At 37.8% G+C, this 16,634-nt stretch overlaps 2 protein-coding genes across 3 annotated transcripts; both read left to right on the top strand.

Annotated features, from left to right (window-relative positions):
* Nucleotides 1–195: 195 nt before the first annotated feature.
* Nucleotides 196–4,883, top strand: LOC139967556 (pseudouridylate synthase TRUB1-like). Of its 2 annotated transcripts, none has more exons than XM_071971473.1 (7): nt 196–330; nt 1,422–1,711; nt 2,263–2,344; nt 2,653–2,725; nt 3,473–3,612; nt 4,151–4,207; nt 4,664–4,883. In XM_071971473.1, exons 2-7 carry the CDS (start codon nt 1,445–1,447, stop codon nt 4,837–4,839), a joined length of 795 nt encoding a protein of 264 aa, XP_071827574.1. In that variant the 5' UTR covers nt 196–330; nt 1,422–1,444; the 3' UTR covers nt 4,840–4,883. The 2 variants fall into 2 exon arrangements, with proteins under 2 accessions (XP_071827574.1, XP_071827573.1); XM_071971472.1 differs by having other exon boundaries at nt 222–452.
* A 3,897-nt stretch (nt 4,884–8,780) lies between these two features.
* LOC139967555 (monocarboxylate transporter 12-like) lies at nt 8,781–16,634 on the top strand. The gene is made up of 6 exons (XM_071971471.1): nt 8,781–9,333; nt 10,786–11,082; nt 11,782–12,182; nt 12,965–13,190; nt 14,978–15,121; nt 15,467–16,634. Exons 1-6 carry the CDS (start codon nt 9,177–9,179, stop codon nt 15,697–15,699), a joined length of 1,458 nt encoding a protein of 485 aa, XP_071827572.1. The 5' UTR covers nt 8,781–9,176; the 3' UTR covers nt 15,700–16,634.

Here is a 16,634-nt window from a genome sequence, read left to right as displayed (position 1 = left end):
TAGCGATATCATAAAAAAATACAAAACATTTGCTTAATAAAAAAGTATGCCACCAAATATTGGGGGGATATTAGATACTATATCCCCCCACCTAAAATATTGGGGGGGACATGTCCCCCCGTCCCCCCCATGATCGCCGCCCATGCTTATAAGTAAAGTTGTTAAAAATTTAACAACTTGTATGTCAAGTACGATTGAACACGTATTTTGTCAATTTTGTTAATGTCTCTTAAACACTTCCTTAGCTACAGGAGGAGAAAACAAACAGAAGGAAAACATTGGTCATCGTATACAATTTCTTCAATGCCAGACCATTAAGGCATGAAAGAGGTGAAACGTAAAACTGTAGAGCATAGTGATTTGCTGTAGGCTTTTGACAACAGAAATTCCTTAAAATAACCCCAAAGAAAAGCAGCATGGACAGTTACATTCTAAACTAATAGTTTGGTAACGTAAGTAACGTGTGGACCAGTTCTGCTACAAATACTAGGCCTTTACCTTTTCTCTGACATTAACAAATCAAGCTTCGAAGGTCTAATTACCGTTAAATTTAATGTTCCAAACATTTTTAATTTTGGGAAATGATACAACTTACATTGGTAGGCATATCAAATCTAGTAATACTTACAGTAGGGCCCTATAAACACTTTGGATCCATCTCATTATCAAGTTTATTTCTGTGCACAAGTAAATTCATATTATTAATTTATATATTTGTTTTATCGCCAATTGTGTACAGTGGGAAAGGAGGTCTCCTATAAAGTCTTTAAAAGACTTAACAAGGTAGGAGACTCCCTGGGTGAAAAGAAAAGAAAAATGTACAAATATATATAATACAGAATATACATAAGGATTAAACATAGTAATAATATCCTAATGATGCTGAGATAGATACGTGAATAGATTATATAATACTAGTACGAGTTAATAAATTCCTTTTTCAAATGTCTGGTGAATGTGGGTTTTGAAGTTATAGACTTCAAATTTTTTGATAGATCATTCCAAATTTGTATTGCTCTATTACGAAGACCGAATTTCCCTATGTTGCTATGGTAAAAATTGCAATGAGCGTTGTCGGCTTGTCTTGTGTGATGGTTATGTAAGACTCTGTTACTACATATAAAGTCATTAAAAGTGACTGGCAGTAATCCATTCCATGCTTTGTAAGCAAAGGTAGCAACCTTGACTGTTTACTGAATTATGAGTCAGGTGCTATCCTACCGTAGTTCCTTGATATATTTTCTTTATGTTAAATGTTCCTCATGATTTAATGCACAGGCACCACCAAATTTGTAATGGGCCTTGAGCTAACACTATTGGGTAGCTCCCATTGTTAGCTCCTTTAGAACTGAAGTTCGCAACATAACAAGCAGACTTATCAACTTGTCTAATATGTAGTAAATTTATTATCATTTTTACAGTCTGTAGGTAAGAATTACACTGAATGGCCAAAGCTAAATTCCTGAATGGCCTCTTTGCAGCTCACAAACCAGCTGGTGTCTCATCAGCATCAATTACCAACCATATAAAAGAAGTAATTATTCAAGGCTTGAAGCAACAAGGTGAAGTGAAAGTATCAGGGGGTAATAACCCAACTACGACAATCAAAGTTGGACATGGTGGCACTTTGGACTTGAATGCCAGTGGTGTATTGGTCTTAGGTATAGGGAGAGGAACAAAGGCATTAGGTCCTTACTTGAAAGGACAAAAGGTAAAGTCAAAGGACCAACTGGTCTTTATGTGATATCTTTTCAAGACTTGACCTTGACAATGTGTTCATATTATTGTCTGTTGAACTAGTTTTGCGCATGTGTACTGTGTTTGCAGTCGAGTACAGCTAAGACAGTTCAGGGTAGGAGGTTGTTCATTAGCAATGGTACCTTTCCTTACTACTGGCACACTTTCAATCATATGATTTTTTTTTAACATGAGCAGCAGTAATTTTTTGTTTCTGCATGAGTCATATTTATTAGCAAAGATTTAAGAGGTAGGCATTTAAAGTGATACATACATAAAACCTTCCTTAAAAGATATAATATAGTTGTTTCAGAAGACAGCAAAACTAGGTTTAAGCAAGATATGTGTAACATCCTAGCTTCACTTCCATAAAAGAATTTAAGAAATATTAGGATGTGAGGTATGTTGTAACTTTCTCTAATTCTGGTGAATTTTCAATTTCAACTCTTCAAGATGTCAAACATTTTCTATTTGTTGCAAAATCCGACAAAGTTCTTTTCAATTTGTTTTCATTATTTTTGGTAGAAATACAAAGCTGTTGGATTACTCGGGAAGGCTACCGACACCCACAGTGAAGATGGTAACTTGACAGTCGAATTACCCTATGGTAGGAAGTGTTTTCTATAATAGTTTTGATGTCATCATTTTAATTTATTTTTCCCTCATCGACCGTTGGAATCTGTAAAAAAATTGGTTGTTCCAGAATTCTTATTCTGAAAAAGGAAATAATGGGGTTTGTTTGTAGTCCTTTAGGAACGATTGTTTCCTAGTTTTTAACTCTCTTTTGAACAAAGCTTACCAGACAAGAAAGCTATTTAGCAGTGTCAAATTAAGAAGTAATGAATTTCATGTAAGTAGTTTGTAAATATCATGCAGTCAAATATAGGAGTAATTCTTCTTCTGTCCTTATTTCAGATCATGTGACAAAAGATAAAATGCTAGATGTTCTGATGAATTTCAGGGGAATTGTGAAGCAAGTTCCTCCAATGTGGGTATACATTATAAATTATTTTTAGTTAGAGAATTACAGTATGTAAGTAATACTCTGTTAATGCTGTTGTAGAATAGTACTAGCCTATACTATATATGCTATATGTATATCACATCTCCCTTATGCAACTTTACCCACGCCTCGTCGTCAATCAGAAAGTTAAACTGAGTTTAAAGTTTGAGCGTCAGTAAAAATATAACCAATCAATGGAATGTATTAGTCATATACAGGTCTGTGATTCTTTGGACTTTTAGCACTTGTAAAAAGCATCCAGTTGGGACAATTCTTACATACTGTACTTTCATGACATGCTTCAAAGCACTTGTACTGACAGTAAGAGCAAAATGAATATTCATGAAGGTTAGAAACTGTTCATACTGTCAGTACAATTGCTTTCCAAACATGATCTAAGAGTGCAGTATACAGTGGCCCTAGCATTAGAAAAGTATCTCAACTGACTGATATCAGGCCCTATTCTAAATTGCCTGGTCGAAAGTGGTGATTGCCATCTAGTGATTATGGTACTTTTGACCTGATCATACCATTTGGCATCATTTTTGGGTGAAATGAAACACTTCCAACCACCTAATAATTTATTGTGAACAATGTAGACTTGTAATTGATTGAATGAAGGATGAGTGGTTGGCTACGTTAGGCCGTGTTCTGACATTCTGTCTATCGTTAATATTGAAATGCATCCCGATGATTTGATATCACTTCGTATTCTCTTTCTTTTTACACTAGATACTCTTCCCTCAAGTTCAAAGGTCATACCATGGCATCACTAGCAGCTGCAGGTTTTCCTGTGGAGGCTAAGCCAGCTAGAATGGTCTCTGTCTATAACATTCATTGCACTTCATTCAAACCACCAACTTTTTCCTTTGGTAAGCAGTAATATTATCAATAACCTTAAAAGTTGTGATTATATTTGATATATATATATATATATATATATATCAAATACTGTATATATATTTGATATATATCAGATATATATATCATATATATATAACAGATATATAAAATCAAATATATATATACCAAATATATATATATATCAAATATATATACATGAAATATATATATCAAATATATATCAAATATATATATCAAGTATATATCTATCAAATATATATACATGAAATATATATATCAAATATAGGGGTTTGGGAGTACTACCTACATCATTAGTAATTGTAAGATGTGTTATTAAAGTAAAATCAAAACAAGATAATCTGTACTACTCTAATAATAGGTCTCTGGTGAGATATCTTCCTTAGTTTTGACAGATAACTTAGCGACAAGTTACCTTACAATTCGAGTTTGCCTCTGACCACTTCCACAAGGTTTGCCTGAATAGTTTGCCAGTACAAAATATTTTTGTCCAAAAGAGAATCCTAATCTATTTTTGTTCTTTTTCAGAAATTGCCTGCAGCGGGGGTTTTTATGTCAGGAAACTGATTCACGACATCGGAAAAGGTGAATATATCAACAAAAACATGTACTGTTTTACTTGGCTATCAATGAATTAAAACCTATCCCATTCCTCGTCCTCTGCCCCATTCTTGCCCCTCCCCTCTTCCCCTTGTCCCCTCTCCCCATCCAAAGAATTCTCCAACATTTTGTCCTTACAATGTTATCAAATTATGAGAGAAGTGTCAGTATAGCCATTCTAGCTAAGAATTCAATATGATACTGCTAGGGTATTCTGTACAGATTAGGTTAGGTCATTGTTGCTTATGCCAGCTATGAACATGTTGTATTTTTAAAAAGAAGAAATATTTATCTTTGTTTAGCAAGAAGAGAGAACCATCTGATGTGTCATACAAATAATGAATAACTTATATTCAAGTGTAGCGGTACAAGTTATGTTGCAAGCTGCTTTAATAACAAGGTTTGTTTTGTATATAAAATATTTCATATTTATTTTTACAGAGCTCGGTACTTGTGCCTGTATGAAGTCACTGGAGCGAACTCAACAAGGACCGTTCCACCTCCGTAAAAATGTACTCGAAGAACGGGACTGGACATTTCCCAAAATATTGGAAGCCTTGAAAGATAATAAAGAATTAAACTTAAAAGACAATAGAAAAGAAGAAGTAAGGTTATGAATAAGAAAGAAAAAAGTATCAATAAATAAAGAGGAATGTCTGAACCTTGTGTATGTTTCTTGTATTCAGCATTCAAGAGATGAACAGGCTTGTACAGTCATTGAAGAAAAGTGTGGTACAGCCTTGGGTTGTGATGGGGTTCTGCAGACATTGTTCAGGGCTTGTGCAACTATTGCAAAGACATTGCTCAGAGTGTACATGTATTCTAAAGGGTTTGTAGAGACATTTTTCCAGGGATTTTGCAAGTATTGTAAAGGGGTTGTACAGACATTGTAGAGGGGTTCTGCAACTATTGCATAGACATTGCACAGCATGTACATACATTCTAAAGGGTTTGTACAAACACTTTTCCAGGGACATTGGAAGCATTGTAAAGGGGTTGTACAGACATTGTAGACGGGTTTTGCAACTCTTGCCAAGGGGTTGCACAGAGAGTGTACATGCATTCTAAAGGGTTTGTACATGACATTGAACATTGGGTTATGCAAGGATTGTAAAGGGGTTGTACACAGGGGGTAGAAGCCGGGGGGCACTGGGGGTGCGTGCTCCCCCCACTTTTTTCCAAAATAGCAAATGTACCCTACTGGCAAATAAAACGTGCCCCTTTGATGAAGAACTGTCTTTTGGATATCTTAAGCATTTGTTAATTTGAATATTTTATTTTAATTATTTATTTTTAGTCTGTACATGCTATTTTTAAAATGGCATCCCATATCTTTTTGTAGCATGGTTAACAAACAATCTCAATAAAGAGTATTGATAGCATACTAACATATCATATATATTTAAGTGATATGGCCATTATGTATCGGTTTATAGCATAAGGAGTGGTGGTTGTGGAATGAGAAAGTGCCCCACTGATGTTTCCCCCCCCCCCACTTTTTGGAAGCTTCCTACCCAACTAGTTGAACAGACACTGTAGAGAGGTGAAACTATTGCCAAAGGGTTGCACAGAGAGTGTACATGCATTCTAAAGGATTTGTAGAGACATTGTATGGGGGGTTATGTGAGCATTGTAAAGGGGTTGTACAGATATTGTAGAGGTCTGTGCAACTATTGCCAAGGGGTTGCACAGAGAGTGCACATACATTCTAAAGGGTTTGTACAGACATTTTTGCCAGGGATTTTGCAAGCATTGTAAAGGGGTTGTACAGATATTGTAGAGGGGCCTAAATTTTTGTTCAAAATTTATACAGGCATATATTGGAGAACATTGTGGATATTTCAGTCATGGCGAGTCTGCGGTCTTGATTTTCAGTTTCATGAAAATTACAACAGTTATACGATGACTTAATCTCTGATCTTTCACAAACTTTGACATACAAATAAATTTTACCTTGGACGGAGCTTTGAAAGTAGCAAAATCGTCAACAAATAAATATGAAAAGATGACCTAATGGCAAGTGTGTTATAGACTAAGTAGTCCAGCTGCTTAAATTGATTAACTTCAGTTGTTTAAAGGGTCGTTTCTCGAAAAAAACCCTGCATTGACTGATAGCAGTGTTTTTGAATGGGCATCAAAATATCACGATTAACTTTGTTCCTTATGCCCTGAGTCCTCTCTGATTTGAGAATATCACTAATATACACTGCTGAGATGGGGGTATTGAGAATAGGGTTGCAGAATCATGATATCACAAAGAGGAGAACATTAGTAAGGTAAACGTGCTTGAAGAGAAAAGCAAACATGGTAACTTTGATACCCTGCTTATTATTTCTATATCATAAACTGTAGGGGTGGAGAAGGGTTGCATTATCCTATCACTCATGAAGTATGTTTAAATTCGGTATCTATTTTGTTATTTTTAAATGGCTCTGTAGTGTAACGCTATATTAGGTCATGATGACTTTTAGGCCTACTTTTTACTTTATAATATACCGTATATTCCGTGCTAAAGTTGGCTTCTGTCGTCCTTGGCAATGCAAAGGTCGTTTATTAATATGGACGCCTGCTGAGACAAATCTGCCCGCGCAACCGGTTTAGACTGGATGTTATTGACTAACAGAATAAAACGATCCAATATATAACCCTAAAACGTTGAACTCGACCGAAGTAGCACGGAACGTCTTGTAGCGATTTATTATTCTAATTACGTTTTCTTACTCGACGTGAAGACTGGGAAGCGGTTCAAGGGTGAAGTACGATTCTCAACGACAAACAAAGGTTCAATTGATAAATTCATGGTTAGGGCCTCCTATATCCCCCCCCCCCCCCCCCCACAACCAATTTGGTCCTGGAAGTTGCTATACCAATACTGATTTAATTCCATTCGAAATATTACCTTAAAATGTTTCTATGAAAATAGAAAAAAAAACGAAAGTGCAGCTTCTTTGAAGCCAAGTTTGGGTAAATTATTATTATAACATGTGAACTACCGTTTAACAACGTATCTAAGCTTATACCTAGAGATTCAGAACAGACAAATCCGCAGCTGTTGAATGTTTTTCGACATATAGTTATTGGCCCACACGGAACTCATAAAATAGCTGGTCGCTCTTTGTTGCCAAGGTGACCCAACGCTTGTGTTCTTTCCGTCAGGTTCCCTCGTAAACCAAGAACCAGGATTTGGTTCAGATTTGGGAATATCACTCTAAAACTCGAACACCAAACATGGTCATATAAAACGGTAACATATACTCTATTTTAATGAATTTTATAAAGATATGTGACAAAATTGCTGAATGTTCCCTACAGACATTACAGTATGTGCTACTAAATTGCTTCAAGAAAGTTAAAACAAAATCGGGTATATCTTGGAGATTTCTAAAGTTAACCTTAATTTAACCTTATTTAACCCGAAAGTAGAAAACCGTTCGTGCGAACGTTATGCAACAGATCCACACGCCAACTGTTGTGCGATCAGTTTACGAATGACAAACCCTGGCAACAAAAAGGGGTGCTTGCATCCAACGTTTTGAGACAAAAACCAGTCTAAAAAGCGCCCCTTGTCATTAGTTAGAAGCACCCTTCTCGGTCAATGTATACAATATATTTCTTCCGGTTTTGCAACTAAAATGTGTTATGTTGTTGCCATCTCTGTAAGTGGATAGTTTTGTTATTTAAAATATGCCCATTTGTTGAAAACAAGAATGGTGGAATTTGTGCTACGAAATTCACAGAAGATCTATGTTGTCAACACTTTTTGGAGGTAACCTGATGGTTTACACTCTCAAATCAAGGGCACATATCCCAATTCGTCGGTGTGTCCTTTTCATAAGTAATAAGAAGTGCCACTTCGCTTTCAATGAAAACTATCCGGTCTTCAATTTATAAAACTAAAAATTGATATGTTGATGCGTTTCTGTGATTGGTGGTTCTGACTGTCGCCGAGACCGATCGTTTAGGCTATATAAGGCTATTACATTATTTACATGAAAGTCAAACGAAACTCGTCTTCGAAAACATTTCTTGGATACCTCACCTGTCGTGTTCAAGGTATGTCCGTACCCTGATGTACCCAATGATTAATGGATGCTAATTAGTAGCGAGTAGCCAGTAAAGGGACATTTCTATTTTTTTTTTTAGAAACTGTACTTTCATGTCCTGCTGCAAAGCACTCGAAGTGACAATATGAGCACTGTATGAATATTTTTCCTGTATCAAACTGTCAGTACAAGTACTGCGAAGCATGGTATGAGAGTACAGTATAGAGTGGTACTAGCACCTGGGAAATGGTCCCAACGGGCTGTAAACAGGGGATTGTTTGTAGCATTGACCCAGACGAGAATATCAACATGATAACATGCGCATGGGCACATTGAGAAGACTATAGTCCAAAAGGAAGCGTTTATCATGGGTTTGGATAGGAATCATAGACTATAATAGCCAATAGATGATAGGCATATAGTAACGATTAAAACATGGTTCGGTGGTGAAGTTACACATCGTGCTTGAAACTGGATTAAACCGGTTTCCTGTGTGTCTTGCCAAGAGTTGACGAACTTGCCAGCTGCAAATTATACCGACTGGCTGTTTTCTCGACGTGCGAGGGTTACTGCAAAAGATTACTCAATATAAATACATTTTCAGAAAGGGGAAATATCAGTTGGATCAAACTGTTCAAAATTGTTTTCAGAGTTAGTTTATAGGTTATTTTTGTTACAAGCAGCTGGTTATTCTCTAGCTGCATGGTAACTACATAGTTGTGGCGTTTTTCCTGTTAATGGTAGGCAGTATACAGGAGCTACCTGGACTATAGTCAAGGAGCTGCTGTAACTTGTTCTTTTCAAATACAACTTAAATGATACAAATATAATTGTCAGTTCAATAGATTGAAGGAATTTTAGTCGTATAATATTAAGAGATCGAATTGAATATACGTCTTCGGAGACTCATAATGACCACCACATTGTATCTAATGAAGGTACGATGGTCATGGATAGTGAGCATTGCGGCATTTCTTATCAGTGGTGGAGTACTGTCACCAATGAATTGCTATACATGGCTGTTTACAAGTTTACAATCAGAAATCAACGCCACTGCAGTGCAATCAGGTAAGATATAATAAATTAAATAAATATTCAAATATCTATAAATAAAAAAACTTAACTCAGCGCTCCAAACTTCGAAATGACCGTTATAAGTATAGTACTATATCAGCCCACCATATAGGGTACGCGGTAAACGGGCATGGTGTCTACTTAGTGTTCCAACGAAGAGTGACAAAAACTGCAACAGCTGAACATCTTGTTAAATACCATATATGTCAACAGGCATGTGTGATTGGTAGTATTAGGCTTATGTGGTGCAAAAACTGGGGCAATTGAAGTTGTTTAAACTATTTTAAGATTTGAAAGAGCAGCGTACGTAGGCCTATATGCGACTATACTTTACACATAGAGTAATGCTATAGGACAACTTAGTTTGTAAACTATACATAAAACCTGCTAATGTTCCTTTCACGTGGATATATTCATTACATTCATTTCACTGAGTTGAATCAACATAATCCCGTCGTGTCGAGATCTCATGGGAGGAATTGCCGACGCTGCCCATCCCTCGCGTGACATTTACGGTACTATAGACTAATGAAAACAGGCACGGAGCCAGTGGTGGGGTGTGGGTGGGGTGATGGTGTACAGTACAGCTATCAGCACAACCTGCCATGTGGACCTAATTATAGACCTAATATATAGCCTGCCTCAGAATGCACCTTTTCAATTCACAATTTGATTTTTTTTTAATTCCGGGAGATTTCCGTGTACAGACTATGTGGTATGTGGATACCACCTCCCCCCCCCCCCAGAAAAAAATGTGATTTCAAATTTTTCATCGGGAGTTATATATAGACCAGGGTTGTCCAACCTACGGCCCGCGGGCCACAGTCCGGCCCGCCACAGGGTTGCGTCCGGCCCGCCAGAGATGCTCTACGGTGCGAAATTTTAGTGAGCAGATTTTTTGATAACAATTTGAAGCTATATAATCAATCATTCGAACCTTCTGGGTCCAAAAAACTGCATACAGGTCAGTTTGTGTGACACTCTCAGCGGAGGGGGGGGGAGGGGGCGGCTGGACTTTAGGCCTATGCATCTGTTTTATCAGGAGGGAAAATAAATAAGTGCGCTCCGCGCGCAGTGCTCACATTTTGTTGCCTTGTGCTTCGGGCAAAAATCGAAAAATCGAGCGTAGGGTTCATGCGGCCCCCTCCTTCATCATTATCATTCCATGTGGCCCTCCTCTGCAAAAGGTTGGACAACCCTGATATAGACTATAAATTAAGTCTTTAATTATATAGGTGTTTTGCGCAAGGCTGTGCAAATATCTATACTAATGAATATGTATGTAAGGTTGACAGCGGTATAGATCCGCGTTTAGATATCTTCTGATATCTTTTCACAATTTGACGATAAACTTTAATATATTCTACGATTACATGCTGTAAATAGCATAGTTTTTCCTGAGAAAGATCAATAGGATTTTATTTTCATTTTCATTTTCTTCGACAGGTTGGATCGGTTCAACAGTTTTGTCAACAAACTTCCTCGCAGGACCATTGGCTGTTATCGTCGAAAGCTATTTAGGTTATCGACTAACAACAATACTTGGGTCCATCCTAGCTTCCTCTTTCATGTTGTTGGCTTCGTATATGAACAGTTACGGCGGTCTTCTATTGTTTTACGGCGTCGGTTACGGGATCACATCTTGTTTTGTTATGCACGCTACTCTTTGTGTTCTCATGAAACACTTTTCAAAATCGAATCGTTCAAAAGCTTCTGCTGTCGTTTACGTGGGAGCTTCAGTGGGTACGTATTATTAACCTGTATATAACTAGAGCCCTTACGGGCTTCAACGCATGTATTATATTGCATGCGAAAGTATATCTTTTAAACGTTGCTACTGCCAGTCCGGCAGCGAAATGATCCTCCACATATAAAAGTCATTGTTTTATGAGTAATACCGTCTCTTATATCAAAACCTGTGAATCGGTGAGATCAGTCCTTGTTTTATAGATCTGTTAAGATTAATTAAAATATTCTTTATGATATTTTGTGTGTGTGTGGAGTGAGGAAGTCGGTGTGTGGGTGGAGGGAGGGAGTGGGGAGGGAGGGTTGTGGCATATATGAAAATATTCACGTCGTCACGATAAGAACGACAACTATTGGTTTGGTAATTAAGGACGACAAAAACGTTTAAAGGCTTAAAGCACATATAGTTTACCGTAAATGTAACTATATAATAGTAACTTGGTGTTCTATATCATGTAAAAATACTTATAGAATCTATAGGTCAACTTTTCATGTCTAAGACTGGTTCAAGCAGCTGTATTTTGCAAAGTTATTTTGGTTATTTAGTGAATGTTCATTTCCCCTCCCTCATTCCAACCCACCCATAACCCCCCCCCCCCTTGGAATACACAACAGCAAAGATCTATAACTATAATGTGGGTGACATATAAATCAGTGAATAATAGTTTTACTTTTCTTATTTTCATTCAACTGCAGGAACTTCGCTGCTGGCAATGTTGTACGAGAAACTTATTCCTTTAGGTGGATGGAGATTAACGTTGCGGGTGTCGTCGGTTATTGTTTTCTTACTAGCTGTTCCAAATTCTTGTGTTATGTACTCCAAAGAAGAAATTGAAAGAAAACAAAGCGTTTCTCTAAAAGTGGACGAAACACTTCATATGGAGATGAAAAACAGAGACAGAATTGAAAAGAGTGTCGTTTCATCAATCAGCGACAAGATAGATACAAAACATGGTGACAGTGCCCTACACGCGTGTGAAGATGAGACTCGGGGCACGAACACATGGCTGCGTCTTTTTACCAGTTTGAATCCTTTGCTGCTTTTGATTGCTCTCTTCTTACTAGGTATAGCATGGACAGCGTATTGGGTAAACATAGTGAGTATTCGAATACGTTGAGGTTGGGACGGAAGGTGTGGGGGGGGGGCAGGGGGAGAAGGGAGCGGATATTGCAGTGGTAATCGGATGGTGTGGGGACGGATGGATGGATGGAGTGAGGGTGGGAACAAACAGCAGAAAGACGAGCAGAAGAAAGATGTATACCTTATATAATAGTGATACTTGTATTTATCACAATTCACTATACGTAAAAATGATATAAAGGGTTGTCAAAGTTGCTAGGTATCACGTCCTCCCCAGGGTGTTGTCGGTGTCATTGTGATATCATTGGTTGAGGGTCATGATGCCTTCAGGAGGTGAAAGCCGTTAAGGAATATTACTTCATGACTAAACATTAGTATATAGCTGCAAATATATTCCCTCATAATTCACATGGGATAACTTGTATAGACGGGGGTCTTTATCTCGATGTGTTGATTTGAGGCAGAGATTACTTTTATTGTCCAAAAAAAAAAAACCTTTTTGAAGTTCAAATTGTCCTTTTATGTGCATGAATGAACACTGATTACTGATAATCAACATGTTTCCAAATCCAAAATGACCGTTTGCTTCGCTGAGAGAAGAGATATAGGGTGGGTATATAAGAGGGATGCAGTTATCTTGGAAGGAATGGGAGGGGGGGGGGGGTTGGGGGAGAGGAGGGACAGGAGGGATAGGAATGTTAATGGGGATCTCTATGGAACACAATGTTTGTTGTCTATATACTATAACATATTATGCTATTCCGTCCGTGCAATGTATATATATTTGTTTGCTTTCAGATCAGCTACTTTGAGAGTTTACTGATGAATGAGAGTGCAATCTTATTGAATGCTACAGTTGCAAACGTCAGTGAAGTGTTGGGAAGAATGTTCCTCTTGCTCTTTGTCGGCAAACTGCCTCTCCGGGAGGTGAATCTTCTCATTTTGATGAGTCTGTTCTCTACCGTGGTGACACTGGCATTTGTCTTAACACCAACAGAGCCAGTCATTTTGTGTTGCTGTGTTTGTGAGTGCATAGTATTTAATTATTAAACGTAATCTCCAGCTGCTTCACCAGCATGGCTTGACTGGGGGGGGGGGCAGGGACAGGGGGAGTGGGAAGATGATACTTTTGAACTTTTGTGAGAGGTTGAAAAGGGTAGATATATCCCTCTCCATCCCCTGGCTCCGCGCCTGCTCTTAATCGGCATCACAAGTGTTAATTACTTACAAGGAACAATCAGGATCAATGGTAAGATCGACTGTTAAACATATAGTGTTGATTATTTATACATATCGTGTAGGACGCCTTCTAATCGGTGCCAGGATTATTTGTGTGGAGGGGTGGATGGGGGTGGGTGGGGGGTCTTAAAAATCATATACTGTGCTTTGTCGAGTATGCTTAATATTCAAGATTTGGTAGTAACAGGACTTATCATCTAACCTGTTGACAAAGATTCCAAATCCGATGATTAATGACCGTAGTTAGTTGTCAATGCCACTGGGTCAACTCTCACAGTTTTACAGACACTTGTAGCTGGCGCAAGGTTAACTTATTCCTGTATTCACCAAAATCGAATGCGTGTCTGTAGGGATCTGAGATGGCAAAGTACTGCTATACATTTGGTCAGAATTGTAAAGGGCGTTTGCTGGTCAAGTTGTGCCAGAACAAATTTGGTCGGTTGAACCGGCTGAGTTGAATTTGTCGTATGTAACTTTACATATCTGCCAAAACTGACCAGGTCAGTCTATTTTTGAACGAATGGTCAAAATCTAAAAGCTTTGACTTATACTATTTTTTACTTGGTCAGAATTGTATAGTTTTTGACAGAGAAGTTGTCGATGGTGAAATAACTATCTGTAATTTTGTTGTCCGCTCGGTTCAAATTTGTGGTTTAACCCCGTAGTTTAGTAATCGTAAGGATTTGTCTATGTTTTTCTTTATTTGGACAAACGTTGCACCCAGTCTGATAAATTAAAAATTTGCATGAAGAGAGCATTTCCTATATTTAGGGATGTTTCATGTGTAGAGGGATGGGAGAGTTGTTCTTTAGTCTCAGTAAGAGTTAGAGTTTGAATTGACTTGAAGCTAGAGTCGCAGTTCAGGGCTAATTATTTATCATACCTAGAACGTGAGATGGAGTCCGGAAAGACTATTTTACTATAACAGTCGTTCTCCATGTAGTCGTGAACCTTTCATTATTCAGGCATCGTAGCTATCAGTTATTAGTATGTCCTTTTAACTGAAACCGCTCGTCTTTCATTCTCCGTTCCGTGTTTAAATTGGGAACCCAATAATATCTCTTCGCATGCGCGGATCCAGTGGGTGTGGGGTATAAAAGTTGTCATTAGTACATCCATGCATGTAAAGACCTAACTTATAGTCCAAAATATGCTTCAGCATGCACCAATGCACGTCTATAATTCCAATGTTTTCTGGGGGACCAACAATCCCCTGCTCATGCAGGGGCCGGCTACAACGAGCCCAGGTTCACATCCTTCCATTGTAAAATCTAGATCGTTTGTAAGATGCATGATCTGTCGCGTCAACTGCAGTAGGCCTATAGCATATGTCTTTCGTTGTCCATATATCAGTATACAATACACATCATGTAAATATTTTGGCATCGTCAAGACTTCCAGTAAGAAGTGGAAGATTACATATATATAAATCTTGCTATTCCTGCAACGTAAACAAAATTATTATAGCATTACATAATTTTACGTAATTAATAATCATCTACGTAAATCGAGCTACATTGTTTTCTAGCCTTTTGTATAATAATCCTTTGTTACTTTTTCTTGTGTTTACAGTTATCGGTATCGGTAGAGGATGGAGTATTATTCTACCGTACGCTGCCGCTACTGACCTGTTAAAGGGGCACACTATGGACCAAGCAGTAACACTAGTCATGATTGCACATGGCCTTGGATTCCTTTTTGGTACTCTTCCGCCAGGTTAGTTTTGGCAGGATTCTCAAATTGCCATCGGGAAGGAAAATATTAAACATTTCTAGTGACAATTCTTGTGTCATGCGCGATTTCGAATAAGAGGGGGCTATACCACTTCTTTTTTTACAATTTTTCTCTAGGGTAATTTTGTTGCGTGCTTTCTGGAAGTTAACAATGTTTAGAGTTCCCTGTGTGCATTTTGCCATGCACGTAGTACCTTTTTTGTTGTTGTTGATAATACACATATTGATATACAGAGATAATTACCTTGTGTTACCTTATTATCGGTAAGATAATCACTTTTCTATGAATACACTTTTCTTAATCTCTTTGCTCCTTTTAAATTCATAGGTCTTATTTACGACGCAACAAACTCGTATGCGTACGCTTTTATAATCAACTCCATCCTCTACATGATTGGAGCAGCTCTGCTTGTATTGCTTCAAGTTCGGAGACGCTGTAGTAAAGTCAAGAATATTCAGAGGAGGAGGAGGAGGAGGAGGCAAAGTGAAACTGAGAACAAGATCAGAAAGACAGGCAGTGACTGGAGTGGATCCATAAACCACGGATATGACAATAGATGAAACAATATAGATGAATTACTTAATGATGACGTATAAATAGATTTAAGTTGTGGATTGACGCAACCATCCACGAAAAAACGAAGAAGAGCGTTATACGGTATAATGGATCTAAAAATAGAAAACTTCACAGCCTGAGGTATACTATATATACGTGCCGACTCACCCGTGAAGTGGAACCACGCTCGGATGAAGTTACATATTCCCCAAGTTAAAGATAGCTCCCACCTCCCACCCTTCCCAGAATACATATACACATACTTACCACATATACACCAGCCAATCCAGTAAGTGCGTGGGAAGGGTTTACGAAAGATTTGACTTTTCTTCTTCTTATAGTTTTGAAGCCTGGCAGTTTGTTTGTGAGTTTTCAGTCTAAACGAGTGATAAACGCTTGAAGACAGACTTGCCTGATCTAAAAGTTGGACAGAGAGGACACATATTGAAGAATTCTAACTTTGAAAGTTTAGGTACATCTGTCTAATTGCTCTACAAAGAGCAATTCTAGTCTCAACCGGGACTTATACGCAGACCCCCCCCCCCCCCCGTTTTTCTCCACTTCTCCACCTCTCTCTCTCTCTCCCTCTCTCGGGTCTCCCATTTGATGGTTGGGGGCCTCCGGTTTACCAGTCTCAGTATATATAGTATTTATCATAATACTATTTTACTATTTTATTATCATAAAAATAATTTAAATACTATTCTTTTGTGTATGGTATCATGTTCTTTGTGTGGGTGTTCGTGTGTGGGTGCCGGGTAGGTATGATTGTGTGTTTGTCTGCGGAAAGGAGAATGCGGCTCTATTGATAGAATATGCAGGTCATGGTTTCCCTTTATAGATAATAAAATATGTTGCTAATTCCGTGAACATATGGCATAAATTATAGTTTTTATAACATTTGTGAATACATTTTTTTTAATGAATTATCAGAATCAAT

Source organism: Apostichopus japonicus, chromosome 5 (assembly GCF_037975245.1).
Source record: "Apostichopus japonicus isolate 1M-3 chromosome 5, ASM3797524v1, whole genome shotgun sequence".
NCBI classification, from domain to species: Eukaryota; Metazoa; Echinodermata; class Holothuroidea; order Aspidochirotida; family Stichopodidae; genus Apostichopus; species Apostichopus japonicus.
The sequence above is the reverse complement of the archived record's forward strand: the minus strand, read 5'-3'. Positions and strand labels throughout refer to the sequence as shown.